At 35.7% G+C, this 26542-nt stretch overlaps 1 protein-coding gene across 16 annotated transcripts in view; it reads left to right on the forward strand.

Annotated features, from left to right (window-relative positions):
* Positions 1 to 26542, forward strand: part of NF1 (neurofibromin 1) — a 251357-nt gene that overhangs the window by 100429 nt on the left and 124386 nt on the right. For 15 of the 16 annotated variants that reach the window (XR_012328474.1, XR_012328475.1, XR_012328476.1 and 12 more), the window contains 10 exons: positions 2298 to 2411; positions 12806 to 12885; positions 14428 to 14551; positions 16193 to 16354; positions 17514 to 17763; positions 18315 to 18388; positions 18616 to 18699; positions 24762 to 25202; positions 25605 to 25744; positions 25987 to 26109. Coding sequence is in view for 13 of the 16 variants with exons in the window: in XM_073797296.1 (XP_073653397.1) it covers positions 2298 to 2411; positions 12806 to 12885; positions 14428 to 14551; positions 16193 to 16354; positions 17514 to 17763; positions 18315 to 18388; positions 18616 to 18699; positions 24762 to 25202; positions 25605 to 25744; positions 25987 to 26109 (1592 nt within the window). In the remaining 3 variants the exon portion in view is untranslated. The remainder of the gene's footprint in view (positions 1 to 2297; positions 2412 to 12805; positions 12886 to 14427; positions 14552 to 16192; positions 16355 to 17513; positions 17764 to 18314; positions 18389 to 18615; positions 18700 to 24761; positions 25203 to 25604; positions 25745 to 25986; positions 26110 to 26542) is intronic. The other variant, XM_073797287.1, reaches the window with a different exon arrangement.

The raw sequence follows: 26542 nt of genomic DNA on the forward strand, positions 1-26542 counted from the left end.
ACTATAGGAGTTCATAACTTGATGTCCATATTTTCAAGAGTTCTTTGAATCCTCTGAATTTAAAAAAATATTTATGTAAATATTTTTTCTGGAGAGAAAAGAGATGAGAGAGAGACAGAATTCCCAAAAGGGTTAGTGACCCCCCCCCCCCCCCAAAAAAGGCCTGTGTTGTTTTGAACTCTTTGAGAAGCCCATCCAAATTTGGGAGTCTAATAGAATAAATTGTTAAAACTTTGGTGTGGAAAAAGTCCTAAAATCTATCATTAAGACTTTATAAAAGGAATGAAATAACGTTTTCCCCTCATTTCTTTGTTATGTAGCCCAGGTTACTTGTGGTGTTGTTTCATCATGCATGTCATATATCAGCACCACTCTGTTTGCATAGCTATAATTCGGAATCAGAGAATACATCAAAGTCACCAGTGCCTTCTGTGTTAAATATTTTATTGTCAAGGAACAAGAATTTAAGCAAAAAGTGCTGTTTTCCACGTTTAAAATTTAGCAAGCAGAAAAGGATCATTTAAAATAGAAGTTATTTTCTTTGCTGCCATCTAGTGGTTAAATAACTTTTCTCAGAGTAATCAAAGGTAAGCTAAAATAGTGAAAGATTCATTGTAAATATTTGATTATTTTATATTTTACCTATAAAAATCTAAATCTTAGTAAATAGGATTAATATAGGAATAACTATTAAGTGATTTCAGTCATGGTTTTTTAAAGTAATGTGATTTTATTGTCTTGTCTCTACCTCTCTATCCTAATTCATACTACTCTCAATTTTTCAAGCCTCCTAATTGCTCAGCTTGCATCATCTCTTGCTTCCTTTTAATCATTTCTCTGCACTAAAGTTACAGTGATATCTTCAAAAAGCAAATCTTATGCTTCCTGCCCAGCTTAAAACCTTTTAGTTGAGGTTGCTTTGGGAATAAAGCAAACTCCAAATAGACCTACATGGTTTTGCAGCGTTTGTCTCCCACCTACCACCTCTGCAACTTCTAGCATTATATTTGTCGTCTTTACTCTAGTCATGATGGCCTTTCACTCCCTCTTACTACATTCCTTCATGCCTATCCATGCACTTGCAGTTCCTCTGCCTACAGTATGCTTCCCTATCCTCTGTCCTCTTCACATAGTAATTCCTAATTCTGAGCTGTTATCACTGCCCTAAGGAAGCATCCCTGCCTATACCACATTTCCCTGTTACAAGTGCTCATAGCAGCATGTAACTTCATAATTCTTTCTCATTTGCAATTTAAACTTGTTGATCTAATTATTTTATTGATGTTTGTCTTTCCCACCAGACTACATGCTCCAAGAGGGTAGGAAACATGTCTTTTTTACTTGCTGTGTCTTTGGTGTTCAGTAAATGTTATTGGGTTATTAATGAATTAATACAAATGTCAGAAAAATAGGCAGTTTTTGAATTATAGATACACTGGGGTGAGGGCTTACCTTAATTGTTGTAATGGGAAAGAGTGTGTAGTTAACAAAATAAAATATGGGCACTAATTGAATTGGCCTCACTTAAATGAACCATATATGCTTGAAGTGTAAATAGATTCTTCCAAGTTACAGGAAGCATTTTAGTCTCTTTAAGTAGGTAGACATTCACATTTATATACTGCTTTGTTTTGTATACAATGTCTTTCCACAATGAAAAAGTCTGAAGTATGGGTATCTGGAGGTGTGGATTCTAGCCCTGTGTGGATTTGGGTAGGTCCTTATACTGGACAAGAGGGCTACACAGGATAATCGTGCAGTCCTCATCAAGCATGCACATTCTTTGCCTTTCATCACAAGTTTAAGATCCCAAACCAGAAGTTCCAAATCAGAGGTATATTATTTAGCCAATGTAGTGTTGCTGAAAAAAAATTATTTACTTCCATTATTGATGTAATTTCTTAACTGAAAAGCTAATACCTAGTTTTTGTTTTATTTTAATTAGGATTTTCTCTGGATATTATTCACGTTAATGAACAAGTATAGATGTAGATTGAGAATTCTTAACAAAAGCAGTTTTGATTTTTTTTTAAAAAACCCCACAATTATTATTATTTTTGAGGTAAAATTCACGTACCATGAAGTTTTTACCTGTTTAAAGTGTACAGTTCACTGGTTTTGGTATATTTACAAGGTTGTGTAGCCATCACCACTATCTAGGTCTAGAACATCTAGAACACTTTCGTCACCTCAAAAATAAACCTAGAACCCATTAGCAGTCAGTCTCCATTCCCTCCACCCTTCAGCCTTTGTCCATCGATTTTTTTTTTAATTGAAATTTGCTTTTTTGTTTGCAGAATCCGAGAAAACAGGGGCCTGAAACTCAAGGCAGTACCGCAGAATTAATTACAGGGCTCGTCCAACTGGTACCTCAGTCACACATGCCAGAGATTGCTCAGGAAGCAATGGAGGTAAGGGGAAAATGAATTCTAGGCTCTTGAAGGTAAAGTTGTAACTACGTACATTCCTTTTTTTAATCTATTCCTTTTAAATTTTTTCTTTAATTTTTATTTTATTAAAAAAATTTTTTTATCCAATTTTTAAAGGTTACTTTCCATTTACAGTTACTACAAAATATTACCTATATTCCCCATGTTATGCAATATATTCTTGAGCCCATCTTACACCCAATAGTTTGTACCTTCCACTCCCCAGCCCCTGTATTGCCTGCCCCCCAAACTCCCTCCCACTGGTAACCACTAGTTTGGGCTCTGTATCTGTGAGTTTGCTTCTTTTTTGTTATATTGACTAGTTTGTTAGATTTTTTAGATTCCACATATAAGTGATATCATATAGTATTTGTCTTTCTCTGTCTGACTTATTTCACTTAGCATAATGCCTGCCGAAGTCCATCCATGTTGCTGCAAATGGCAAAATTTCTTTCTTTTTTATGGCTGAGTAGTATTCTGTTGTATATATATGTATTCATTACCACATCTTCTTTATCCATTCATCTGTTGGATGAATGGACACTTAGGTTGTTTCCATATCTTGGCAGTTGTAAATAATGCTACTATAAACATTGGGGTGTATGTATCTTTTCTAATTAGTATTTTTGTTTTTTCCAATATGTACCCAGGAGTGGAATTACTGGTCATATGGTAGTTCTGTTTTTAGTTTTTTGAGAAAAAAACTGTTTTCCACAGTGGCTGCACCAGTTTACATCCCTGCCAACAATGTATAAGGGATCCCTTTTCTCCATATCCTCATCAACATTTGTTATTTGTGTTCTTTTGGTTTATTCTGACAGATGTGAGGTGATATCTCATTGTGGTTTTGATTTGCATTTCCCTGATGATTACTGATATTGAGTATCTTTTCATATGCCTGTTGGCCATCTATATGTTTCTTTGGAAAAATGTGTATTCAGTTCTTTTGCCCATTTTTAAAATCGGGTTGTTTGTTTTTTTGATGTTGAGTTGTATGAGCTGTTTATATATGTTGAGTATTAATCTCTTATCAGTCATATAGTTTGCAAATATTTTCTCCCATTCAGTAGGCTGTTTTTGCATTTTGTCAATGGTTTCCTTTGTTGTGCAAAAGCTTTTAAGTTTAATTAGGTCCCATTTGTTTATTCTTGCTTTTATTTCCTTTGCTTCAGGAGACAGATCTAAAAAAATACTGCTACTATTTATATCAAAGAGTGTTCTGCTTGTTTTCCTCTAGAAGATTTATGGTTTCTGGCCTTATATTTAGGTCTTTAATCCATTTTGAGTTTATTTTTGTGTATGGTGTTAGAGAATGTTCTAATTTCATTCTTTGACATGTAGCTGTCCAGTTTCCCCAGCACCACTTATTTTCTTCCATTGTTTTTTTTTTTAAATTAATTAATTAACTTATTTTTGGCTGCATCGGGTCTTCGTTGCTGCACGTGAGCTTTTCTCTAGTTGCAGTGAGCTGGGGCTTCTCTTCATTGCGGTGCGTGGGCTTCTCATTGTGGTGGCTTGTCTTGTTGCGGAGCATGGGCTCTAGGCACATGGGCTTTGGTAGTTGTGGCACATGGGCTCAGTAGTTGTGGCTCACAGGCTCTAGAGTGCAGGCTCAGTAGTTGTGGCTCACGGGCTTAGTTGCTCCCCAGCATGTGGGGTCTTCCTGGACCAGGGCTCAAACCCATGCCCCCTGCATTGGCAGACGGATTCTTAGCCACTGCGCCACCAGGGAAGGCCAGTATGGTCATTTTAACAGTATTGATTCTTCCAATCCAAGAACATGGTGTATCTTTCCATCTGTGTGTTGTCTTCAGTTTCTTTGATCAGTGTCTTATAGTTTTCGGAGTATAGGTCTTTTGCCTCCTTAAGTAGGTTTATTCCAGGGTATTTTATTTTATTTTATTTTTTTGATGCGATGGTAAATGGGAATTGTTTCCTTAATTTCTCATTCTGATAGTTTGTAGTTAGTGTATATAGACATGCAACAGATTTCTGTGTATTAATTTTGCATCCTGCAACTTTACTGAATTCATTGATGAGCTCTAATAGATTCTTGGTAGTGTCTTTAGGATTTTCTATGTATAGCGTCATGTCATCTGCAAACAGTGACAGTTTTACTTCTTCCTTTCCAATTTGTATTTCTTTTAGTTCTTTTTCTTCTCTGATTGCTGTGGCTAGGATTTCCAAAACTATGTCAAATAAAAGTGGCAAGAGTGGACATCCTTGTCTTGTTCCTGAGCTTAGAAGGAAATGCTTTCAGCTTTTCACCATTGAGTATGATGTTAGCTGTGGGTTTGTCGCATATGGCCTTTATTATGTTGAGGTATGTTCCTTCTGTGCCCACTTTCTGGAGAGTTATTATCATAAATGGATGTTGAATTTTATCAAAAGCCTTTTCTGCATCTATTAAGATGATCATATGATTTTTATTCTTCAGTTTGATAATGTGGTGTATTACATTGATTGATTTGTGGATATAAAAAAAATCCTTGCGTCCTTGGGATAAATACCACTTGATCATGGTGTGTGATCTTTTAACGTATTGCTGAATTCATTTTGCTAATATTTGGTCGAGAATTTTTACATCTGTGTTCATCAATGATATTGGCCTGTAATTTTCTTTTTTGCCATAGCTTTGTCTCATTTTGGTATCAGGGTGATGGTGACCTCGTGGAATGAGTGAGGAAGCATTCCTTCCTGTGCAATGTTTTACAATAGTTTGAGAAGGATAGGTGTTAACTCTTCACTAAATGGTAAAATTCACCTGTGAAGCCATCTGGTCCTGAACTTTTGTTTGTTGAGAATTTTTTTTATTATTGATTCAGTTTCATTACTGGTAATTGGTCTGTTCATATTTTCTATATCTTCTTGATTTAGTCTTGGAGACTGTACATTTCTAGGAATTTGTTTTTTTCTCAGGTGTCCATTTTATTGGCATATAATTGTTCATAGTAATCTCTTATGATCATTTGTATTTCTGTGGTATCAGTTGTAACTTTTCCTTTTTCATTTCTGATTTTATTCTTTTAGGCCCTCTCCCTTTTTTTCTTGATGAGGCTGGCTAAAGGTTTATCAATTTTGTTTATCTTTTCAAAGAACTGCTGTTAGCTTCATTAATCTTTTCTATTGCTTTTTTAGTCTCTGTTTCTCTTATTTCTGCTCTGATCTTTATGATTTTTCTTCTACTAACTTTGGGTTTTGTTTGTTCTTCTTTTTCTCGTCCCTTTAGGTGTAAGTTTAACTTGTTTATTTCAGATTTTTCTTGTTTCCTGAGCTAGGCTTCCTCTTAGAACTGAGGTAATCTTCTCTCTTAGAACTGCTTTTGCTGCATCTCATAGATTTTTGTGGATCGTTGTGTTTTCATTTTCATTTGTCTGCAGGTATCTTTATTTCCTCTTTGATTTCTTCAGTAGCCCATTGGTTGTTTAGTAGCATATTGTTTAGCCTCCATATGTTTGTGTTTTTTGTAGTTTGTTTCTTGTAGTTGGTGTCTAGTCTCATAGTGTTGTGGTTGGAAAAGATGCTTAATATGATTTCAGTTTTCCTAAATTTACTGAGACTTGTTTTGTGGCCTAACATGTGATCTGTCCTGGAGAATGTTCCATGTACACTTGGAAAAGAGTGTATTCTGCCGCTTTTGGATGGAATGTTTTCTACGTATCTGTTAGTTGATATAGACTAACGTGTTGTTTAAGGCCAGTGTTTCGTTATTGGTTTTCCGTCTGGATGATCTGTCTGTTGATGTAAATGGTGTGTTAAAATCACCTACTATTATTATGTTACTGTCAGTTTCTCCCTTTGTGTCTGCTAATATTTGCTTTATGTATTTAGGTGGTCCTATGTTGGATGATAAAAAGAGACATCTCATTATTGCAAAGGGTTCAATCCATCCAGAAAATAAAACTTTATATGAGTCTAATAACAAAGATTTAAAATATATAAAGCAAAAACATAAAATTTCTAAATATATAAAAACATGTAAAGTAAAAGGAGAGATAGACAAATACAGTTATAGTGGGATACTTGAGCATACCTTTCTCAGTGTCTGGTAGAATAAGCAAGCAAACGAATAGTAAGGGTAGAAGATCTGAACAACATGGTTATCAGATTTGACCTGTTTGACACTTACAGAGCACTGCATTCAATAAATGCATTTTCTTTTCAAGTACATGTGGAACATTTAGTATATCTTGAGCATAATGCAAGTCTCAACGAATTCTGAAGGATTGAAATTATCCAAAAAATTTTTTATGACTACATTGAAATTAAGCTAGATAGCAGATAACAAAAAGGTTTATGAAAGATCAAATGACTATACAGTTGATGCTTGAACAACATGGGTTTGAACTGTGCAGGTCCAGTTGTATGCAGATTTTTTCAAAAAATATGTTGGAAAACTTTCTGAATATTTACGACAATTTGAAAAAACTCGCCAATGAATTGCTAACCTAGAAATACCAAAAAAAAAATAAGAAAAAGGTATGTCATGACATAAAATATATATGGATACCAGTCTATATTATCATTTTTTGGGTCATTTATTTTATTACACTTTTTTACTTTTTTTAATTGAAATATAGTTGATTTACAATGTTGTGTTAATTTCTACTGTACAGCAAGGTAATTCAGTTATACATACGTTCTTTTTTTTAATATTCTTTTCTGTTATGTTTTAATCACAGAATATTGAATGTAGCTCCCTGTGCTATAGAGTAAGACCTTGTTTATCCATATATTATCATTTATAAATCTATTATAAAAAGTTAAAATTTATCAAAACTTACACACACACTTACAGACTGTACATGGCATCTTTCACAGTCAAAATAAATATAAAAAAATGTACAGATGCAGTATTAAATCATAACTGCATAAAATCAACTGTAGTACATACTGTACTACTGTAATGATTTCATAACTGCATTTTGTTACTATTTTGGTGAGCTCAAGTGTCATGAGTATCCATTTAAAATGCTATGTGAGGCTCATAGTCTCTGCATGAGCAGTTAATCTCATCAGTAAATTGTGTATCAGTAAAAAGCGATCTCTTGTGGTTCTCATGTATTTTTCATCATTTTTAGTGCAGTAACATACCTTGAATAACACCATGTAACCCATATGAAGTGCCACTAGTGATGAACGCAGAAAGAAGTCATGACATTACAAGAAGTTGAATTGTTTGATATGTGCTATAGATTGTAGACAGCTGTGGTTGTCTGCCATTTCAAGATAAATGAATCCAACATAAGGACTGTTGGTTGGGGGGAGAATGGAAATTCATGAGGCTGTTGCTGCAGATACTCCAGGTGGCATGAAACCTTGCACTTTTTGTGAAATATCTTTTTATCTTGTATTGAAAAGGCAGCTTTTATGTGGGTGCAGGATTGCTATAAGAAAGGTATACCTATTGACTTCGAGAAAAAGTGAAGTCTTTATCTGACAATTTGAAGCAAAAGGAAAGTGAAGGATCTAAAAGCTGGAGAATTTAATGCCAGCAAAGGATGATTTGATACTTTTAGAAAGAGCTTTGGCTTTAAAAATGTCAAGGTAAAGGAGAAGCAGCTTCTGCTGACCAAGAGGCAGCAGATGAGTTCCCAGACGCCATTAAGAAAATCATTGAGGGGAAGGGATGTAAGCCTGAACAGGTTTATAATGCAGATGAAAGTGTGCTACTCTAGCAAAAAATGCCACAAAGGACATTTATTAGTAAGGAAGAGAAGCAAGCACCAGGATTTGTGCAAATGCAGTTAGGTTTATGATCAGAACTGCCCTTATTTATAAAGCTTCTAACTTCCAAGCCTTGAAAGGAAAAGATAGATACCAGTTGCTAGTCTTTTGGTTGTACATCTAGAAAGCCTGCACAGTGAGAACCCTTTTTCTGGATTAGTTGCATCAATGCTTTGTCACTGAAATGAGGAAGTACCTTGCCAGTAAGGGGCTACCTTTTAAAGTTCTTTTGATACTGGACTATGCCCCTGGCCACCCGGAACTCCATGAGTTTAACACTGAAGGTGTCAAAGTGGCCTGATTGCCCCAAACATGTCTCTAATTCAGCCTCTAGATCAGGGGTTCATAAGGACCTTTAAGGCTCATTACACTCGGTACCCTGTGAAAAGGATCGTCAACGCTATGGAAGAGAACCCAAATAGAGAGAACATTATGAAAGTCTGGAAGGATTACACTATCGAAGATGCCATCATTGTTATAGAAAAAGCTGATTCATCTTGTCAACATGATGTAAACTTACAGTATTGATAAATACAGTACAGTACTATCGATCTTTTTTCTTTTTGATTTTTTAAAAACATTTTCTTTTTACTAGCTTTATTGTAAGAATATAGTATATAATATATATGACATCCAAAATTTGTGTTGATTGACTATGGTATTGGTAAGGCTTCCAGTCAACAGTAGGCTATTAGTAGTTAAGTTTTTAGAGAGTCAGGAGTTATATGTGCATTTTTTACTGCATGGGGGGTCAACACCCCTAACCTCATTGTTCAAGGATCAAACTGTGCTTTGTTTTTACTCATATATCCTGCTCGTAAGAAAGTAAATTAGTACAACCATCATTAAAAATTGTTTTGCAATATATCTGTAAAAGCTAAACATATGACTTAGCAATTCTCCTCCTAGGTATGTATCCAACAGAAATGTATATGTATGTTTACCAGAAGACACATACAAAAATATTAATAGCAGCATAATTTGTAGTAGGCAAAAACGCTGGAAACAACTCAAATATATCAACATTATCATTCCACTTATTAAAGCAATGCAAAAAGAACAAGCTACCACTAAGTACAAAGCATGGTTGAATCTCACATACATAATATTGAGTGAAAACAGCCAAACACAAAAGAGAACATGCTGTATGATTCCCTTTGTTTATACAAAGTTCAGAAACAGGCAAAAATACCTATGGTGATAGAAGTCAGAACAGTGGCTACCTTTGTCAAGAGCTGATGACCGGAAGGGAATGTGAAAAAGGCTTCTGGGTGTTAATAATGTTGATCTGGGTAATGGTTATATGAGGTATATTCATTTGTGAAAATTCATTGAACTGTATATTTAAGATTTGCTACTTCATTATTTATCATGCTTTATTTTACCAAAAGTGTTTCAGCCTCATTGTTACACTCATTGCTTGTATTTGTGTACATTGCTGTTGGTTCTATAAAACAGTATATACTTTGCATTCTTTTTGGAAGGCTATTTGACAGTATTTAGCAGGAGCTATACAGATGTCCATTTTTCTGTCAAATAATTACATTCCTGTAATTTTTTAATCCTGTGAATATAAGTTAAAAGGAAAAAGTTACACACATATATGCTTACTGCTCTTATTTCTAATAGAACATTAGGAGAATTTTAAATATTCACTAGTAAGAGAATGTGTTAATATTCAATAACAAGAGAATGATATTTCAATTTGGTGAACTGATTGACATATATACACTAGTATGTATAAAATGGATAACTAATAAGAACCTGCTGTATAAAAAAATAAAATAAAATTCAAAAAAAAATCCATTAAACCGTGCAGATCACAAAGCAATATGGAAAAATATTTATGAAATGTCAAAGGAGTATACTGTGTTTACAGTTTTGTTAAAATATATGTGGAAAACTTAAAAATGGAAAGGAGCATGAAAAGGAAAACATTCATATTAAGGCAGAGGAAAGACTAACACATTTTCTTTGAATATTTCAAAAAAATGGTTTGTCAAACAAAAATGTTACAGAATTTGCCACTTTAAAGTGTCAGTAACTAAATTTTTGCACAATAGTAACAAAATTGAATGTTAATTTGTGCTGTTTTTCCTTGATATGAGAGGTATAACCTATATAATTTTTGAAGATTCTCACAGCGAATTGCAGTTTTCACTAAACATCTCAAAATAATTACAGTGAAAGTATTTGAAATAAGAAAATATAGGTCTGGTGTTTATATAATTTATAACTTCTGGAGTTACAAAGTTGAACAAGGTTAGAAATTGACTTATTTTTCCTAATGTGAGGCAGGTTATCATTGCAGCTGTATTTGCAGTTTATGCATTTAATTTGGTTTTAAGAGAAGAAGTCAGATCTCATTATGTGTTCCAAACAGTGTTTCATTGGAATTTTAATAAAAGGCTTTAAAGAGGAGTAAAGAATCTCCAAATGTGCTGACCAAAGACTGAGGAGAATGTGCAGAGCTCAACAGTGTGCGTCTGGGGGAAACGTTGTGGAGCTGGAGTTAGGATAGGGCTGGTTTGAAGGAAGAGTCTAGTTTTACTCTTTATACCCTTGATGGCATTAATTTATTTAATAGTAGTGTTTTTTTATATTAGTTGTGTATTCCTGTTAATGTTCTGTGAGCCAAATCCAATTTCAATTCTGTGGTCAATTGAGGTATTTTAGGATGAATAATCTGCTATGAAATACAAAATCTATTTTCCTCCCCCTCTCTCCTTTTTGAAAAATAATTTGTCCTGTCTGTTCCAAAAGAATTTGTGGCAAATAAGATAACTTCTACTTTATCTTATGGCCTAGAAGTAAAATTTTTTTTTTCAGACTTTATGGACTGACTTTATTTTTTATTTTTATTTTTATAATTATTTTTTTTTCTTATTAGTCAACCATTTTACACACATCAGTATATACATGTCAATCCCAGTCTGCCAGTTCATCACACCACAACCCGCACCCCACTCCACTTTCCCCACTTGGTGTCCATACGTTTGTTCTCTACTTCCGTGTCTCAATTTCTGCTCTGCAAACTGGTTCATCTGTACCATTTTCTAGGTTTCACATATATGCGTTAATACGATATTTGTTTTTCTCTTTCTGACTTACTTCACTCTGTATGACAGTCTCTAGATGCATCCACGTCTCTACAAATGACCCAATTTCGTTCCTTCTAATGGCTGAGTGATATTCCATTGTATATATGTACCACATCTTCTTTATCCATTCGTCTGTCGATGGGCATTTAGGTTGCTTCCGTGACCTGGCTATTGTAAATAGTGCTGCAATGAACACTGGGGTGCATGTGTCTTTTTGAATTATGCTTTTCTCTGGGTATATGCCCAGTAGTGGGATTGCTGGGTCATATGGTAATTCTATTTTTAGTTTTTTAAGGAACCTCCATACTGTTCTCCATAGTGGCTGTATCAATTTACATTCCCACCAGCAGTGCAAGAGGGTTTCCTTTTCTCCACACTCTCTCCAGCATTTGTTTGTAGGTTTTCTGATGATGCCCATTCTAACTGGTGTGAGGTGGTGCTTCATTGTAGTTTTGATTTTCATTTCTCTAATAATTAGTGATGTTGAGCAGCTTTTCATGTGCCTCTTGGCCATCTATATGTCTTCTTTGGAGAAATGTCTATTTAGGTCTTCTGCCCATTTTTGGATTGGGTTGGTTGTTTTTTTTAATATTGAGCTGCATGAGCTGTTTATATATTTTAGAGATTAATCCTTTGTCCATTGATTTGTTTGCAAATATTTTCTCCCATTCTGAGGATTGTCTTTTTGTCTTGTTTGTGGTTTCCTTTGCTTTGCAAAAGCTTTTAAGTTTCATTAGGTCCCATTTGTTTATTTTTGTTCTTATGTCCATTACTCTAGGAGGTGGATCAAAAAAGATCTTGCTGTGATTTATGTCAAAGAGTGTTCTTCCTATGTTTTCCTCTAAGAGTTTTATAATGTCCGGTCTTACATTTAGGTCTCTAATCCATTTTGAGTTTAGTTTTGTGTGTGGTGTTGGGGAGTGTTCTAATTTCATTCTTTTACATGTAGCTGTCCAGTTTTCCCAGCACCACTTATTGAAGAGACTGTCTTTTCTCCATTGTATATCCTCGCCTCCTTTGTCATAGATTAGTTGACCATAGGTGCGTGGGTTTATCTCTGGGCTTTCTGTCCTGTCCCATTGATCTATATTTCTGTTTTTGTGCCAGTACCATATTGTCTTGAGGTAAAATATTTTTGTGTGTATTAGTTTTGGAGAGATCTCCTTACTTGGGGACTATTTTTATTTTCTATAGAGTTCTTTGATACTTATTGAAATTATTTTGTTTGTGTCTTAAAGCACTTTTTACACATGTATATTGCTATTCTGAATTCATCAGTATATAACTTATGTGTATATGCCATTTAAAGTAAGACTGATAGGAATAAAGTAACTTCATTTTTTATATATATTATTATATATATATATAATACATATAATCCCCTAGAGATTTTGATTCTTCAGAGTTTTTCTGTTGTGCCCTATACTGTGTGTTGAGGCTACAATTAAGTAGCTCAATTAGTTAGCATTTGTAAAATAAATACTCCAGTGTTATGTTTACCAAAACTCTTTTGAATAAGTCTTCTCTTTCTCTTTTTTAAAAATTCAGGCTCTGTTGGTTCTTCATCAGTTAGATAGCATTGATTTGTGGAATCCTGATGCTCCTGTAGAAACATTTTGGGAAATCAGGTATATGCACTGTTATTTTTCAATTTAAAATTTTATTTTGTATTTTTTGTCTTTGAATATTAACTCTGTAGTATTTAGTTTATTATAAAACTTTATTCATTTATACCTCCAGAGGTTTTATGAGTTTGTATTTTATTTGACTTGACATTATTAGATTATTTCTTGTTTTAACTGTAAGAACACTGTCACAGCAGTTTAGAAAATAAATTTTTAAGAATTGTGCTAAATTTCATTATCCAAACATAAGTACTGTTATTTGGTATGTTCTCTTCTATTTCGGAATTTTATGTGGTTACAACTGTGTTTTAAATTGATTTTCACAGTTATAATCTTAGAGTATTAAAATTTTGTAATGTTAATAGTTTATTTCAGTTTTCTAAACTATGATCTTTCATACATTTTTGATAATACCAGTGTTTTTGGTGGATGAATTAATACAGAATATCTGCTTAGAAGGCAAAATATATATAAATTTTATAATTTATTTCCTTGGTTATATAAATTATTACCTTTCAGTGAGCACAGAGGTAACACATTGAGGAAAATGTAAGTGTGTAAGCCTCAAGTTTCGTCATTTTCTTATAGAAGTGGGTACACCAAGTCGCTTGGCAGCTGAGTTAAATCCTAGACTCTGAAGCAATGCTTTTTGATAGTAATGTAATGTGAACCACATATGTAATTTAAAATTTTCTAGTTGCCACGTTCAGAAGTAAAAAGAAACAGGTAAAATTAATTTTAATAGTATATTTTTTAACCCAGTATATATATAATAGTTTTCAACATGTAATTAATATAAAAGTTATTAATAAGATATTTTACATTCTTTTTTTAATAAAGTCTTCAGAATTTGATATGTTTCATATTTACAGGACATCTTAGTTTAGACAAGCCATATTTCAAGTGCTCAGCAGCTGCATGTGGCTGGCTAGTGGCTGCTGTGTTGGACAGTGCAGCTCTAGAGTAGGAATAAGGAAGCTGTTTCTCTAACGGGCCAGGTAGTCAATATTTTAGGCTTTGTGGGCCAGGTAGTGTCTTTTATAACTATTCACTTCGGCTGTTGGGACATGAAAGCAGCCATAGACAATATGTAAATGAATGAGTGGGGTGTGACCGTGTTCCACTAAAACTTTATTTACGAAGGCAAATGATGGACTGGATTTGGCCTGCAGGCAGTCGTTTGCAGACCCCTGCTCTAGAGCATTAGGTTCACATACAGTCTGTGCTGTGCACCTGGTCTATAATTTTTTCTTGAGTCCTCTGCAAGGATGAGATGCATGGATAAAACAGCTGGAAGTTGGGAGAGTAGGGGGCTTAGAAGTACTTGCTTTTTTTTTTTTTTTAAACGTAGTCCGTATACTTACATCATTTGATGATCATGCTGTTAACATTTTGATAATCATTTCTCTAAAACAAATCCTGGAAAGGAAAATAAGCTTCTCTAGACTTTGTCCATTATTAGAGAATGCCATTCTTATGGACTGATTTTATCTGCATTATGTTGTTTGTTGACAATGCTGGTAACAGTGAACTTTGTTTCTGCAGCTCACAAATGCTTTTTTACATCTGCAAGAAATTAACTAGCCATCAAATGCTTAGTAGCACAGAAATTCTCAAATGGTTGCGGGAAATTTTGATCTGCAGGAATAAATTTCTTCTTAAAAATAAGGTAAGCAAAGTGACATCTTTCAAAATGGAAGAATATTTGGAATGGTAATGAGAAGACATTAAGGAAGTGTTTGTTAGCCAAATTAAGTCCTAATTCAGCTCCTCTCTCCTACAATCTTCAAGGGAAATTTTGTGCAGAAGACAGTGGCTGACAAATCAACTCTTTAAAAATTATTCTGAGCCTTTAGCCTTAAAGCCACAATCCTGATAAAGTCTAGTTGAGTTAATCCGGACTCTGTGGGGCAGTCCTAGGAGGAGTGGGGGCTGCTATAACCAAAGAAGATTGAGTAACAACATAGTCTATCTGTCCTCTCAAGTTCATACATAAGACTTGAATCCTATGGCTAGGCTAGCCCAGAGAATGTTATCTATCTGTATATGTAAAGAAGCTGAAGGGAAGAGATTGAGGGTCCTCAATCTAGGTTTATTTATATTTCTGCGAGAAAGCTTTTACCTCTTGAAAATACCAGGAGTCTTCTTCCTTGGGGTTGAGTGAAAAGTTTTGATCCTGAACTATTGGAGTATGGTGAGAAGGTTTTGGGGGCTAGAGAAGAGCCTTAATTTTTTTTAACATAAAGTTTCTGTAATTAGTCAATTAAAAAGTTCTTCTATTACAGCATAGTTTTAGGAGTACTTGATTCAGTGAATTTTTATCCATTTCTAAAATGGATAAAATCTATGAGAAATCTTTTTTTTTTTTTTTTTTTTTTTTTTTTTGGGGTCCGCGGGCCTCTCACTGTTGTGGCCTCTCCCGTTGCGGAGCACAGGCTCCGGACGCGCAGGCTCAGCGGCCATGGCTCACTGGCCCAGCCGCTCTGCGGCATGTGGGATCCTCCCGGACCGGGGCACGAACCCGTGTCCCCTGCATCGGCAGGCGGACTCTCAACCACTGCGCCACCAGGGAAGCCCGAGAAATCTTAAATGTATCAAACGCGTATGCTTTTCAGTGTACCATGCAGCTTGTTAAATTTTCTTTGTTTAGAAATGAGCTAATGGTAAGTTGGATTTATTTATATCTGGCTTATCTTAGTGTGTTAATATAGTGGAATTTGGCATTATTCCAAAGACAAGGAACAAGATTTTTCATGTTTCATGCCCTTGCCTATGGTATAATTCTCCAGAGTACAAGCACTGGTAATCCAGTAATGAATCTGTAGTCTTCTGGTCAGTGAAGTCACTCTTATATATGGCTTATATACCAGTGTTAATTCTGGTCCAGAGGAACTTAATCTCAAAAGAGTCAACTTCCAGTTATCCTGACCATAGCACAGGATATAAGTCTTATGGGAGGCAATCTTAGTCGTTTTTAATTGACCGAGAAGTACATTATATCTTTCATGTGGTAGCTTTATGTTGTTGATGTTTTACTTGTGTCTCTGTTAAACCTAGAAACGTTAATTTACATTTCTAGAATCTGTTGATTCTCGTGATTTGAAGAGTGGAAAACTGAGAGGAGTTTCAGAGATATTGAGGAAACATTATTTGTACTATTGGGTTTCTAGTGAATGTTTTTCAGTGTGAGGGGAACAGGAGATGGAAGGAGAGGTTTTCCAGGATAGTCTCAAACAGAAAGACAACTTATATTAAATATTTGTTTCTCTTGGTTATCAGTACTTTGAAAAGGCTTATTTTTTCTTTCTAGCAGGCAGATAGAAGTTCCTGTCACTTTCTCTTCCTTTATGGAGTAGGATGTGATGTTCCTTCAAGTGGAAATACCAGTCAGGTGTCCATAGATCATGAAGAATTACTACGTACTTGTACTCCTGGAACCTCTCTCCGAAAGGGAAAAGGAAATTCATCCATGGTAAGGAGTTTCTTTTGTAGTTTTCTTGTATCATCATCTGTGCTCTGTATTTTTTTTCTGAATGAACTTGGGTAAATTTCAACTAGGTAATATAGCATAGTGAAGAACTGCTTAGCTTGTAGTTCTATTACTGCTCTTTGTGGACCCTCAGGCAAGTTCCTAACATCTCTGTGATTCAGTTCCTTGACTTTAAAATGGGGATAATAATAATTTCTGCCCCAGAATTGTTGTGAGGATTAAATGAGATTATGTGTAAACAGCACTTGATTTTTTGACACTTATAAGCTTTAACTGTTAACTATAATTATTATAACTCTCTATCCCATAAGAAAGACCATTCATACCCCAGAAGTTTAAAAGTTCTGTCAACTAAAAAGAGTACAGATTTACTGGGAACAAAAGCATGTTGCTTGATGTTATGCATAAGTGTTCTCATGACTTCTGTGTCCATAATTCCCTTTAAAAATAAATCATAATACCAGTGAAAATATCAAATTATTAGAGTTTCTTTTTCAGACCAAAGCTTTTTTTTAATCCATAATTTACAATATAATCTTCAGTTGAAGGAAAAAAAACCAACTACTAAGCAGTGTGGTATTTACTCTTGTCTTACCTGCAGAATTTGCATTCATTTTGTAAATGAGGATTTCTCTATTTCGTGTTTTGGGAATATGTTATCCAGAGCCCAGTGTATCTTCTACAGTAATGTTTAGTTTTTATTCATGTCCTTAGTTAAGTCAGTTTTGCAGCATGATTATTTTATTTCTTCCCTCGGGGTGGATAGAATTTCATGTTACTTCCTCTTCCTTTGTCGTTTATGATTGACTGAGAAGTGTATTATATTTTTCATTGAGTAGATTTGTGTTGTGCATGTTTTATTTGTGTTCATATTAGACTTAATCTACATTTCTGGGATCTGGAAAGGATACCTATTCTAGTTGAAATTGAACAGATAGTAGTATTATGTTGGTACAAATAATCTGAGTTCTCATTCAGGTGAGATATTTTGAGGTTTGAAAATCCTATCATGGTTAAAGGGGAAAAGTTCTTGTGGGTTAGCGTATGCAGACATATCTGATACCCAGCTTGTTGTATTATTGGGTTTTGTAAGTAAAATTACATAAGTTGCAAATACTTGCCTCCCACTCCTGACTCCCAGGATAGTGCAGCAGGGTACAGCGGAACCCCGCCAATATGCCGACAAGCCCAGACCAAACTAGAAGTGGCCCTGTACATGTTTCTGTGGAGCCCTGACACTGAAGCTGTTCTGGTTGCCATGTCCTGTTTTCGTCACCTCTGTGAGGAAGCGGATATCCGGTGTGGGGTGGATGAAGTGTCAGTGCACAACTTCTTGCCCAACTATAACACATTCATGGAGTTTGCCTCTGTCAGCAATATGATGTCAACAGGTAAATCATGGGTAATGTTTTTTTCACTCAGTCTGCCTTGAATCACGTGACATCTGGTTGCTCTAGGAAAATAAGAATGTATCTAAGATTACTACTTTGTAAGTTTACAGGGCTAATTCAGGTAGCTTACCTGAAATCCTTTTCTGCACAAGGTAAGGTGAAAGTAAATAGTATTTGAAATAAGCTGTTAATTTCTCACTGAGTTTTTAAAATGCCATATACATTTGTTTAAAAACTGGCAGTATAAATTGCTTTCAGTTATAGATTATATAATTTACTCTGCCTGAACTGTATGTAGTGAAGTTTTAAAAACATTGGCACATGTTATGAGTAAGTTTAGGTGGGAGTAGCAATTTTAGGCTGTGGACATTGTGGAGTCCCAGTTAAGTGCCCCTTTCCTGTGAGGCTGGTAAAAGGAAGTGTTCAGCTTTATCATTTGAAGTATTCATTCCACTCCTCCTATTCTGCCTTTTGGGTTGGGCTTGCCAGGTTCTCCGTTGGCAAGCAGGGCTCTAAGTGCAGTAGGTTGATTTGTTGTTGTCTTTGCTTAGGAAGAGCAGCACTTCAGAAAAGAGTGATGGCATTACTACGGCGAATTGAGCATCCCACCGCAGGAAACACTGAGGTATGCCCTTGGCAACAGAAATATCCCTCTCAGGCCCCCACCCTCAATTTTAGAAGCCTGGTGTTATGCATATGTGACCAGGCATAGCTTTTGAAGCAAGTCTAAAATATGTGCATATTATAAGTAGGATATTATAATATGCACCAGGTTTGAGACCTGCCTATTACTGATTGATTTTTAGCTCTAGGTTTAAAGTTGCTTTCAAGCGGTAATTGCCTTCATTTCAGGCTTGGGAAGATACACATGCAAAGTGGGAACAAGCTACAAAACTAATCCTCAACTACCCAAAAGCCAAAATGGAAGATGGCCAGGTGAGTTTGTGAAGTTGATTTTGTCTATTGATTGATCTCCTAAACATATGTACTTTACTTCATCTTTTGTGAGTGACCTCTTAGTATAATAAGTATGTAGATGTCTTCAGACTGATATTTAGTTGTGGTTCATCTAAACCTGCACTAATATGGTAGCCACTAGTCAAATTAAAGTTTGATTTAAAATTAAAAACAATTAAAATTCAGTTTCTCTGTCATACAGTAGCCACATGTGGAAGTTGACTACTCTATTGGACAGCATAGATATTAAATGTTTCCATCATTGCAGAAATATTGGACAGCTCTGAGCTAGAGATGATTTATGGTAGGACCATTTCTTTCCCCTCTTTTCTTTCTCTTTCTCCGTCAGAGTATTTCACAGAATTTTCAGGAAAGGAGCAACAAAGGTAGAGAAAAATAAATTAAAATTGAAACAATACATTTTACTATCTTATTAGGTATTCTAATTAAGGGATCTGGTGGCCAGAAGACTGAACCATAAGTTAAATGAAGTTTTAAAATTTGGGCATTTCATTCATCAACTGTTATCATCTGTTACCCTGGACATTTACAATTGATATTTCTGTATGTTTGATTTGTAATGGCCATATTGTTCTCATTATTAGGTGTTTTAGAAAAACTCATTAGTCTCCCATTGTTTTTTTCTTGTCATGCTTTTTAGAACAAGAAAAAAAGTTATGTTTTTGTGAAGCAAAAATCTGTACCTAATATCATTATTGGGAGAGGGACACGTGGCTTTAAAATGAAAGCTTTTTGTTTCTTTGGTAGCTGTTTTGTTGAGATACAATTCACATACCATAAAATTCACCTGTTTAAAATGTGTGATTCAGTGGTTTTTAGTATATGCAGAGTTGTGCAGTCACCACCACAATTTAATAAAAACCCACACCCATTAGCTGTCATTCCCTAACCTTCCCCCGCACCTCTGCCATCAGCCCTCAGCCCTAGGCAACCACTAAGCTACTTTCTGTGTGAGTAGACTTGCCAATTCTGGACATTTCATATAAATGGAATCATGCAACATGTGGTCTTTAGTGACTGGTTTCTTTCACTTGGCATAATGTTTGCAAGGTTCATTCATGTAAATCAAAGCTTTTTAAAAGAAATTTGATATCCTGTGTTGATTATATTAGTCTATGATAAAAATATTTTAGTGGCTCTTTAAAAGTGTATATGATAATCTTAAGTTTGGGTTTTTTTACTTAAAAAATTTTTTTTTGCATCTTTGCATGTTTTTTTTAAATAGAAGTATACATTCAAAAATATGTGTAAATCAAAGTGACAGTGCAAAATATTAGGAGGTGAACATACCTGTGCAACCAGCACCCACATCAAGAAAGAAATCATTACCAGCATCCCAGAAGCTTTCATTGTGCCCCTTCCGGTCACTAATGACCAAGAGTAACCATTGTCCTGATTGAATGCAATCATTTTCTTGTTGTTAAACTTATATAAACAGAGCAATAGAAGTATACTTTAGTATCTGGCTTCTTTCACTTAACATAATGTTTGTGAGATTCAGCCACACTACTTCATGCAGTTGTAGTTCATTTATTATTATTGCAATATATTATTTTGTTTAACAGTCCTCAATTTTTCTTTTCTATGCTTTTTTGGCATTGGATAGTTATACACCGACTAGTTACTTTGAATAGTGCTGCTCTGAACATTCTTGAACGTGTCTTTTGCTGACCTTATAGATGTATTTCTGTAAGGCCCACACTTAACAGTGGAATTGCTGGGTCACAGGGTATGCAGATGCGCATATGGGGAATATAAATGGATATAATCACGTTGAAAAACTGTTTGACAGTTTCACAAAAACTTGTAAAAGATAACTAACATTTTAAAGTGAACAGGCATAATATCTGTGGAAATGATCACATATCATCCAGCCATGGAAAGCATTCCTTTTAAAGAGTATATACAAAATGAGACAACTGATCCACCAACAGGGGTCTATTAGTGCTTTCTTATACCTGCACGAACAAGCAATTTTTCTTTTGGGATTGTTCAAATTATAACCCTTTAAAGACCAAAAGTAGGAAATAAAATATTGTACATACTTTTTCTAATTCAACTAGATAAATATTTTGAAGCACTTAAATATTCAATAAAATTAGGCATTTATATCAGGCCTGGGCAGAGCTACTCTGAAAATATATGATATGATATGATATGATATAATATATTCAGTTATGTCAGAGAATGGGACAACATTATCAAAACAGTATAAGACAAGGGAAACCTGAAATTGTACCAGTGGAACAGAACTGAAAATCAAGAAACTTGTGGTAATCATTTGAGCCCCGATAAGAAGTATATAAATATATAGCAGAATTCAAACTAGACAAGAAACACCAATCTAATTCTTTCTGCACTATAAAAGTCAAGACACAAAAGATTCCCCAGATGAAAGGACAGTGTCATAATCAAAATGTTTATATTTCAGCTTCAGTTTAACGTCGCGTCACTTATTTAGCTTCTTTTATATTTACTGTGACACAGTTTAAGAACATTTAACTGTAATTTGAAACCAGAGTAATCACCACTATGTTCCCAGAGTCAAGAAGAGAATAAGTATTACTATTACTCCTTTGTTTCTGTTGGAGATGATCTAATCAAGAAAAGTGCCAAAAAGTACTGATAAAAGCAAGACAATGATAAAATATTGGGTTGGCCAAAAAGTTCGTTGGGTTTTAAGGACATTTTTCATTTTCACCAAGAACTTTATTGAACAACATATTCATTAACCGAACGAACTTTTTGACCAACCCAATATGAACTCTGTAAGGGAAGTCTTTAAACCTAATATGAAAACCACAATTACTAAAAAATAGGTTGATAATGGTACGTTAAATGCTATGAATTCACCACACCTAGTTGATAAGAATACGCAAAATGAACTTTGACTACTGCATAAAAAAGTTTTTAATTCCTATTTGCCTGTTGTTTCCTATTTTCGAGGCAACCTTCAATAAATCTCATTCAGATCTATCTGTAAACCAACATACTAAGGAACGGAGAAGTTTCTCTGCTTCATTTATTAATCCTTCAGAAAGATTAACTGTATCATCATCTTGGACTGTATCCCACAACAAGGTGTTTCCTTTCTTGCAAACAATATCCAAGTTAATGTCTTTCACAGAATTACTGTCGAATTGATGTTTATGAATTATAGGTTCTTGATTAAGATATTCATGGTAAATAGATGCTACATTGGCAAGATGTTGTTAGAGATGAGATGGTAGCTCTGCCTGTGAAATGAATCTGAACTAGCTCCTCTTCACACCCAGATTCTTCACTATCAAAATCAGCCATATTTTTCTCTGATTTTGCACTGACCTGGGAGCTACGGCAACTGACATCATCTGTACTTAGCTTATCATCAGCCATATGCCCATCATGGTAGTGATGATGATGTGGTGGTGGTGGTAGTGATGCTGAATTTAGTGATGCTAAATTGCCGACAAGCAAATAATTCATTTCCAATCGTCTCCCAAGGAAGTCCCCAGTGCGTGTAATACTGCAAGATTCCTGAGATGCTTCTGCTATATGAGCAGCATTCATTTCCTCTGAAGTATGTTCTGGGTCTTCAGCGTGTGAACAGGCATCCAGCATTTGTATTTGATTATCTACTGATGGCATCGGCTCAGGGTTAGAAAACAGGTCCTTTCCTGTTCCATTGCTTGCTGATGGGCCTTGGGAATCCTCTAAGCAAGTGCCTGCGTGACTTTCTAACTTTCTGTTCCAAAGATCCGTACCACAACTGCTTTTAAGAGGATTATGACCATGATCTGCATCTTGTTGAAGGGCTTCAAATCTGCAGTGTCTTCTGACTGTCCCTCATTACCAGAGCACTCAGCTGACTGGCTTGCGTTAGTAGAATTCACCTCATTGCTAGATCCATTACTATTGCTTCCAGGACCACTGCTTCCATCTTCACCACTGTTGGCAGTTTTGTCAGAACTTCATTGCTTGGATTTCTTTGTGTCTGAAAGTTGCTATTGCATCTGTTTCGTTCTATGTGTAAGTTGCTCATCCATTTCAATATCACTGCCTCCATTCTGATGAGTTTCACTGTTACTGCTGCTTTGAGGACTAACTGCAGGTGACCAAGGTGATGGAGCTGGTCTTCTGAGCTCTTCTTCCTCTTTCTTATTTTCAATGGGAAGATTAATAAAGATGCCAAATAACTGTTTAGGTAGCTGAGCCTTAGCTGCTAATACATTATTCCATAATGCGTTAATTAACATCAATGCCAAGTATAATGTCTGTTCAGCACGAACACTTGGCTGAAGAGCTGAAACCAGATTAAGAAGATGTCTAAGTGGTACTGGATCCAAATTCTTGATGAATAAAGGAAATAAATCATGCATATACCAACTACAGTGTTTTCAGCTGTGCTGCAGCCCAAATGTAGTCAATATGCTAAGTACTCAGTCATCCTGCTGCTGCTAAAAAAAATTCAGTCACTTGACAGTGTTTGATAATCTCAGTATGAAATTCAGTCCATATATTTGCTCTACCACATTGTTGCTTATAAGCCAGTCTGCAAGTTCTTTTGCGATGGACTTTCTGTGTCTGATGCTAGTGACTCATTATTACATATATCGTTGAAGGTGTGAAGTTGATTCGTTATTTGACTGAGCTCAGTCAACCTCTTAGTCAAAATAGATCACGTAAAGGGCTTCCCTGGTGGCGCAGTGGTTGAGAGTCCGCCTGCCGATGCAGGGGACACGGGTTCGTGCCCTGGTCCGGGAAGATCCCACATGCCGCGGAGCGGCTGGGCCCGTGAGCCATGGCCGCTGAGCCTGCGCGTCCGGAGCCTGTGCTCCGCCACGGGAGAGGCCACAACAGTGAGAGTCCCGCATACCGCAAAAAAAACAAAGCATAGCATTGTATTCAATGGTTCTTTCCCTGTGGTACACTTTAAGTCATCCGTATTGTGAGCCCCGCTCGGTCTTAACTCCTGATCAGGGAACTTGCATAAATACCTGATAATGTAGGTCCTAAAAGAGATAATGTGCTACATGACAGCAGAGATATGTAGCCATATTCTAATACTAGATACAACTGTAGTAAATCCATGTGCTGTAAGAAATGGCAAAGTTTTAAGAGTCCCATATTCAAAGCAGTCATTCATGAGAGGTCATTTTCCCCATAAAACAGACGTACCTAATGAAACAAATGCAGTGGCACTTCCACATCATCCATTGTCCCTAATATGTTGCTTTCTTAGGTTGATATATCCTCTATAGTAAGGTGAGTATTATGCTTGCAAGCAGTTGGGAAATTGAATCTGAAAAATTTTTGCTACACATAGTAAGTTTTTCTTTCTCATCTCTATTCCATAAACTGAAAGGAGCAGAACTCCTGGAAGATTCCTTCTCTGTCAGGTTACAAATTCTTGTAGAGTATTATTTTTTTCTATTGATTTTTAAATTTTTCTGTACTCCTTCATTACACTCTTTTCTATGTTCAGTGGTTCTTCCACTTGGTTACTCTCATCTTGCCATGTGGGAATCTATAAGATCTTCTGTAAGAGCTTATGGAAAAATCCGAATGAACTTTTTGGCTAACCCAATATGTTAATAGTAGTACAATGTTTACAAAACTGATCCCAGAGCACTTCAACTTCAGCAATCACTAAGTTATTAAGTGCACACACTACTCGGTTAAAAATCTCCAAATGCTTATATTCCTTGAAGCAGCACAGATACGGCCTCTGTGTCCAGGAATTGATATAAGCAAATGTTTTGAAAGTATGTTCCTTCCTGAACTGCATTCCATCACCACCTTCTGTATCTGACACTGGATATACGTGTATCACTACCTTCAATTCTGTAACTTAAGACTCATCCATCCTCAAGCAGTAAGGTACCTTGATGTGACTAGAAATGACAGAGTGAAGACCTGAATTTTTTAAATGTAAAAAATGTTCTTTTGTCATGGAAGAAATGTTGGATAAAAAGTAATTTGTCAAATCTCTCAACCAATTGAGGTTGAATTCATGCTTTCCATAAAAATTTTGTGTTTAGGCTGCTGAAAGCCTTCACAAGACCATCGTTAAGAGGCGAATGTCTCATGTGAGTGGAGGAGGATCCATAGATTTGTCTGACACAGACTCCCTACAAGAATGGATCAACATGACTGGCTTCCTTTGTGCCCTTGGGGGAGTATGCCTGCAGCAGAGAAGCAATTCTGGCCTGGCAACCTATAGCCCACCCATGGGCCCAGTCAGTGAACGCAAGGGTTCCATGATTTCAGTGATGTCCTCAGAGGGAAACGCAGATACACCTGTCAGCAAATTTATGGATCGATTGCTATCCTTAATGGTCTGTAACCATGAGAAAGTGGGACTTCAGATACGGACCAATGTTAAGGATCTGGTGGGTCTAGAATTGAGTCCTGCTCTTTATCCAATGCTGTTTAACAAACTGAAGAATACCATCAGCAAGTTTTTTGACTCCCAAGGGCAGGTAAAGTGTTCTCTGTTTTATTTTTCACCCTTCCCTGTGAATAGAGTGACTCATTTGAAATAATGAAGCCTTTTCCTTTTAGATTATTTAATTTCGATACTGGCGTGAACTTCCACTTATAATTTTAAAAAAATAGGTGAAAACGTTGCAAAAAGAAGAATCGTCTAATGTAGGAGTCAATTTGCTTTTTAGGGACTCTAGTGCATGGGCGTGCCTGGGGTTAACAATGTCTTGGGTGTGGATATGAGTGTCTGTGTGTATCTGTGTGCACATTTGGATATGTGCCCATGGTTGAATTTCTGCATGTGTATGACATTTAGATCAGGCAGCTTCATCTCTCTGTGGTCTGTCTGCTGTGCATTGATTCCCAAATCAATTCCCAATGTTTTGTTCTTCGTATAGGTTTTATTGACTGACACCAATACTCAGTTCGTGGAGCAAACCATAGCTATAATGAAGAACTTACTAGATAATCATACTGAAGGCAGCTCTGAACATCTGGGGCAAGCTAGCATTGAAACAATGATGTTAAATCTGGTCAGGTAAGCATTCTACTGAAGTGTAGCAGACTCATTGGTGTCGGTAGTTAGTAGTGAAATAATTTACTATCCTTTTCTCTGTTGCACCCAAATTAGGGTGTAATAGTAAGGTAATTAGAAGTTATATATGTTCTCATATAAACAAAATGAAAATCTTATAGTTCTTATGGTTACATTTGAAAGCATTTAGAAAATCTTCTCTTTTGTTTATATCGGATTTTTTTTTTTAATGCTTCTGTGTCTAGATATGTTCGTGTGCTTGGGAATATGGTCCATGCAATTCAAATAAAAACGAAACTGTGTCAGTTAGTGGAGGTAATGATGGCAAGGAGAGACGACCTCTCATTTTGTCAAGAGATGAAATTTAGGTGAGTTCTCAAAAGAGCAAAGTTAAGTCTTGTAAATCTTATTATGTTAAGTGAAGTACAGAAAAGTAGTGTGCACCTGGTTATCATGGGAAGTGGGGAAGGTGAAAAAGGAGCATTTTATGTGTGTGTGGTTTTTTTTTCTCTTCACATCTTCTCAAATTTCCCAAACCTTTGTGCCCATGACAGTGCTCCCTTTTTCTAAAATTACACTACACTTGAGCCAAGAATTGGATTCTGTATCCAAATGGATACCATAGCTAAGGGCTGATGTGGTGGATCGGTACCCAGGTTGCTCATGTTTGCGCCCTTCTCACTGTTAGATTTGTAATAGCAGTATCTCTTTTATGAAATTGTCATGTTGCTTGGGTGATTTGGAAAATTCCTTGAACTATTAAAAATTCTTATATGACTAAAAGTGTATGTGTGGCTTTAA

This window comes from Tursiops truncatus, chromosome 20 (genome assembly GCF_011762595.2).
Source record: "Tursiops truncatus isolate mTurTru1 chromosome 20, mTurTru1.mat.Y, whole genome shotgun sequence".
Classification (NCBI taxonomy): Eukaryota; Metazoa; Chordata; class Mammalia; order Artiodactyla; family Delphinidae; genus Tursiops; species Tursiops truncatus.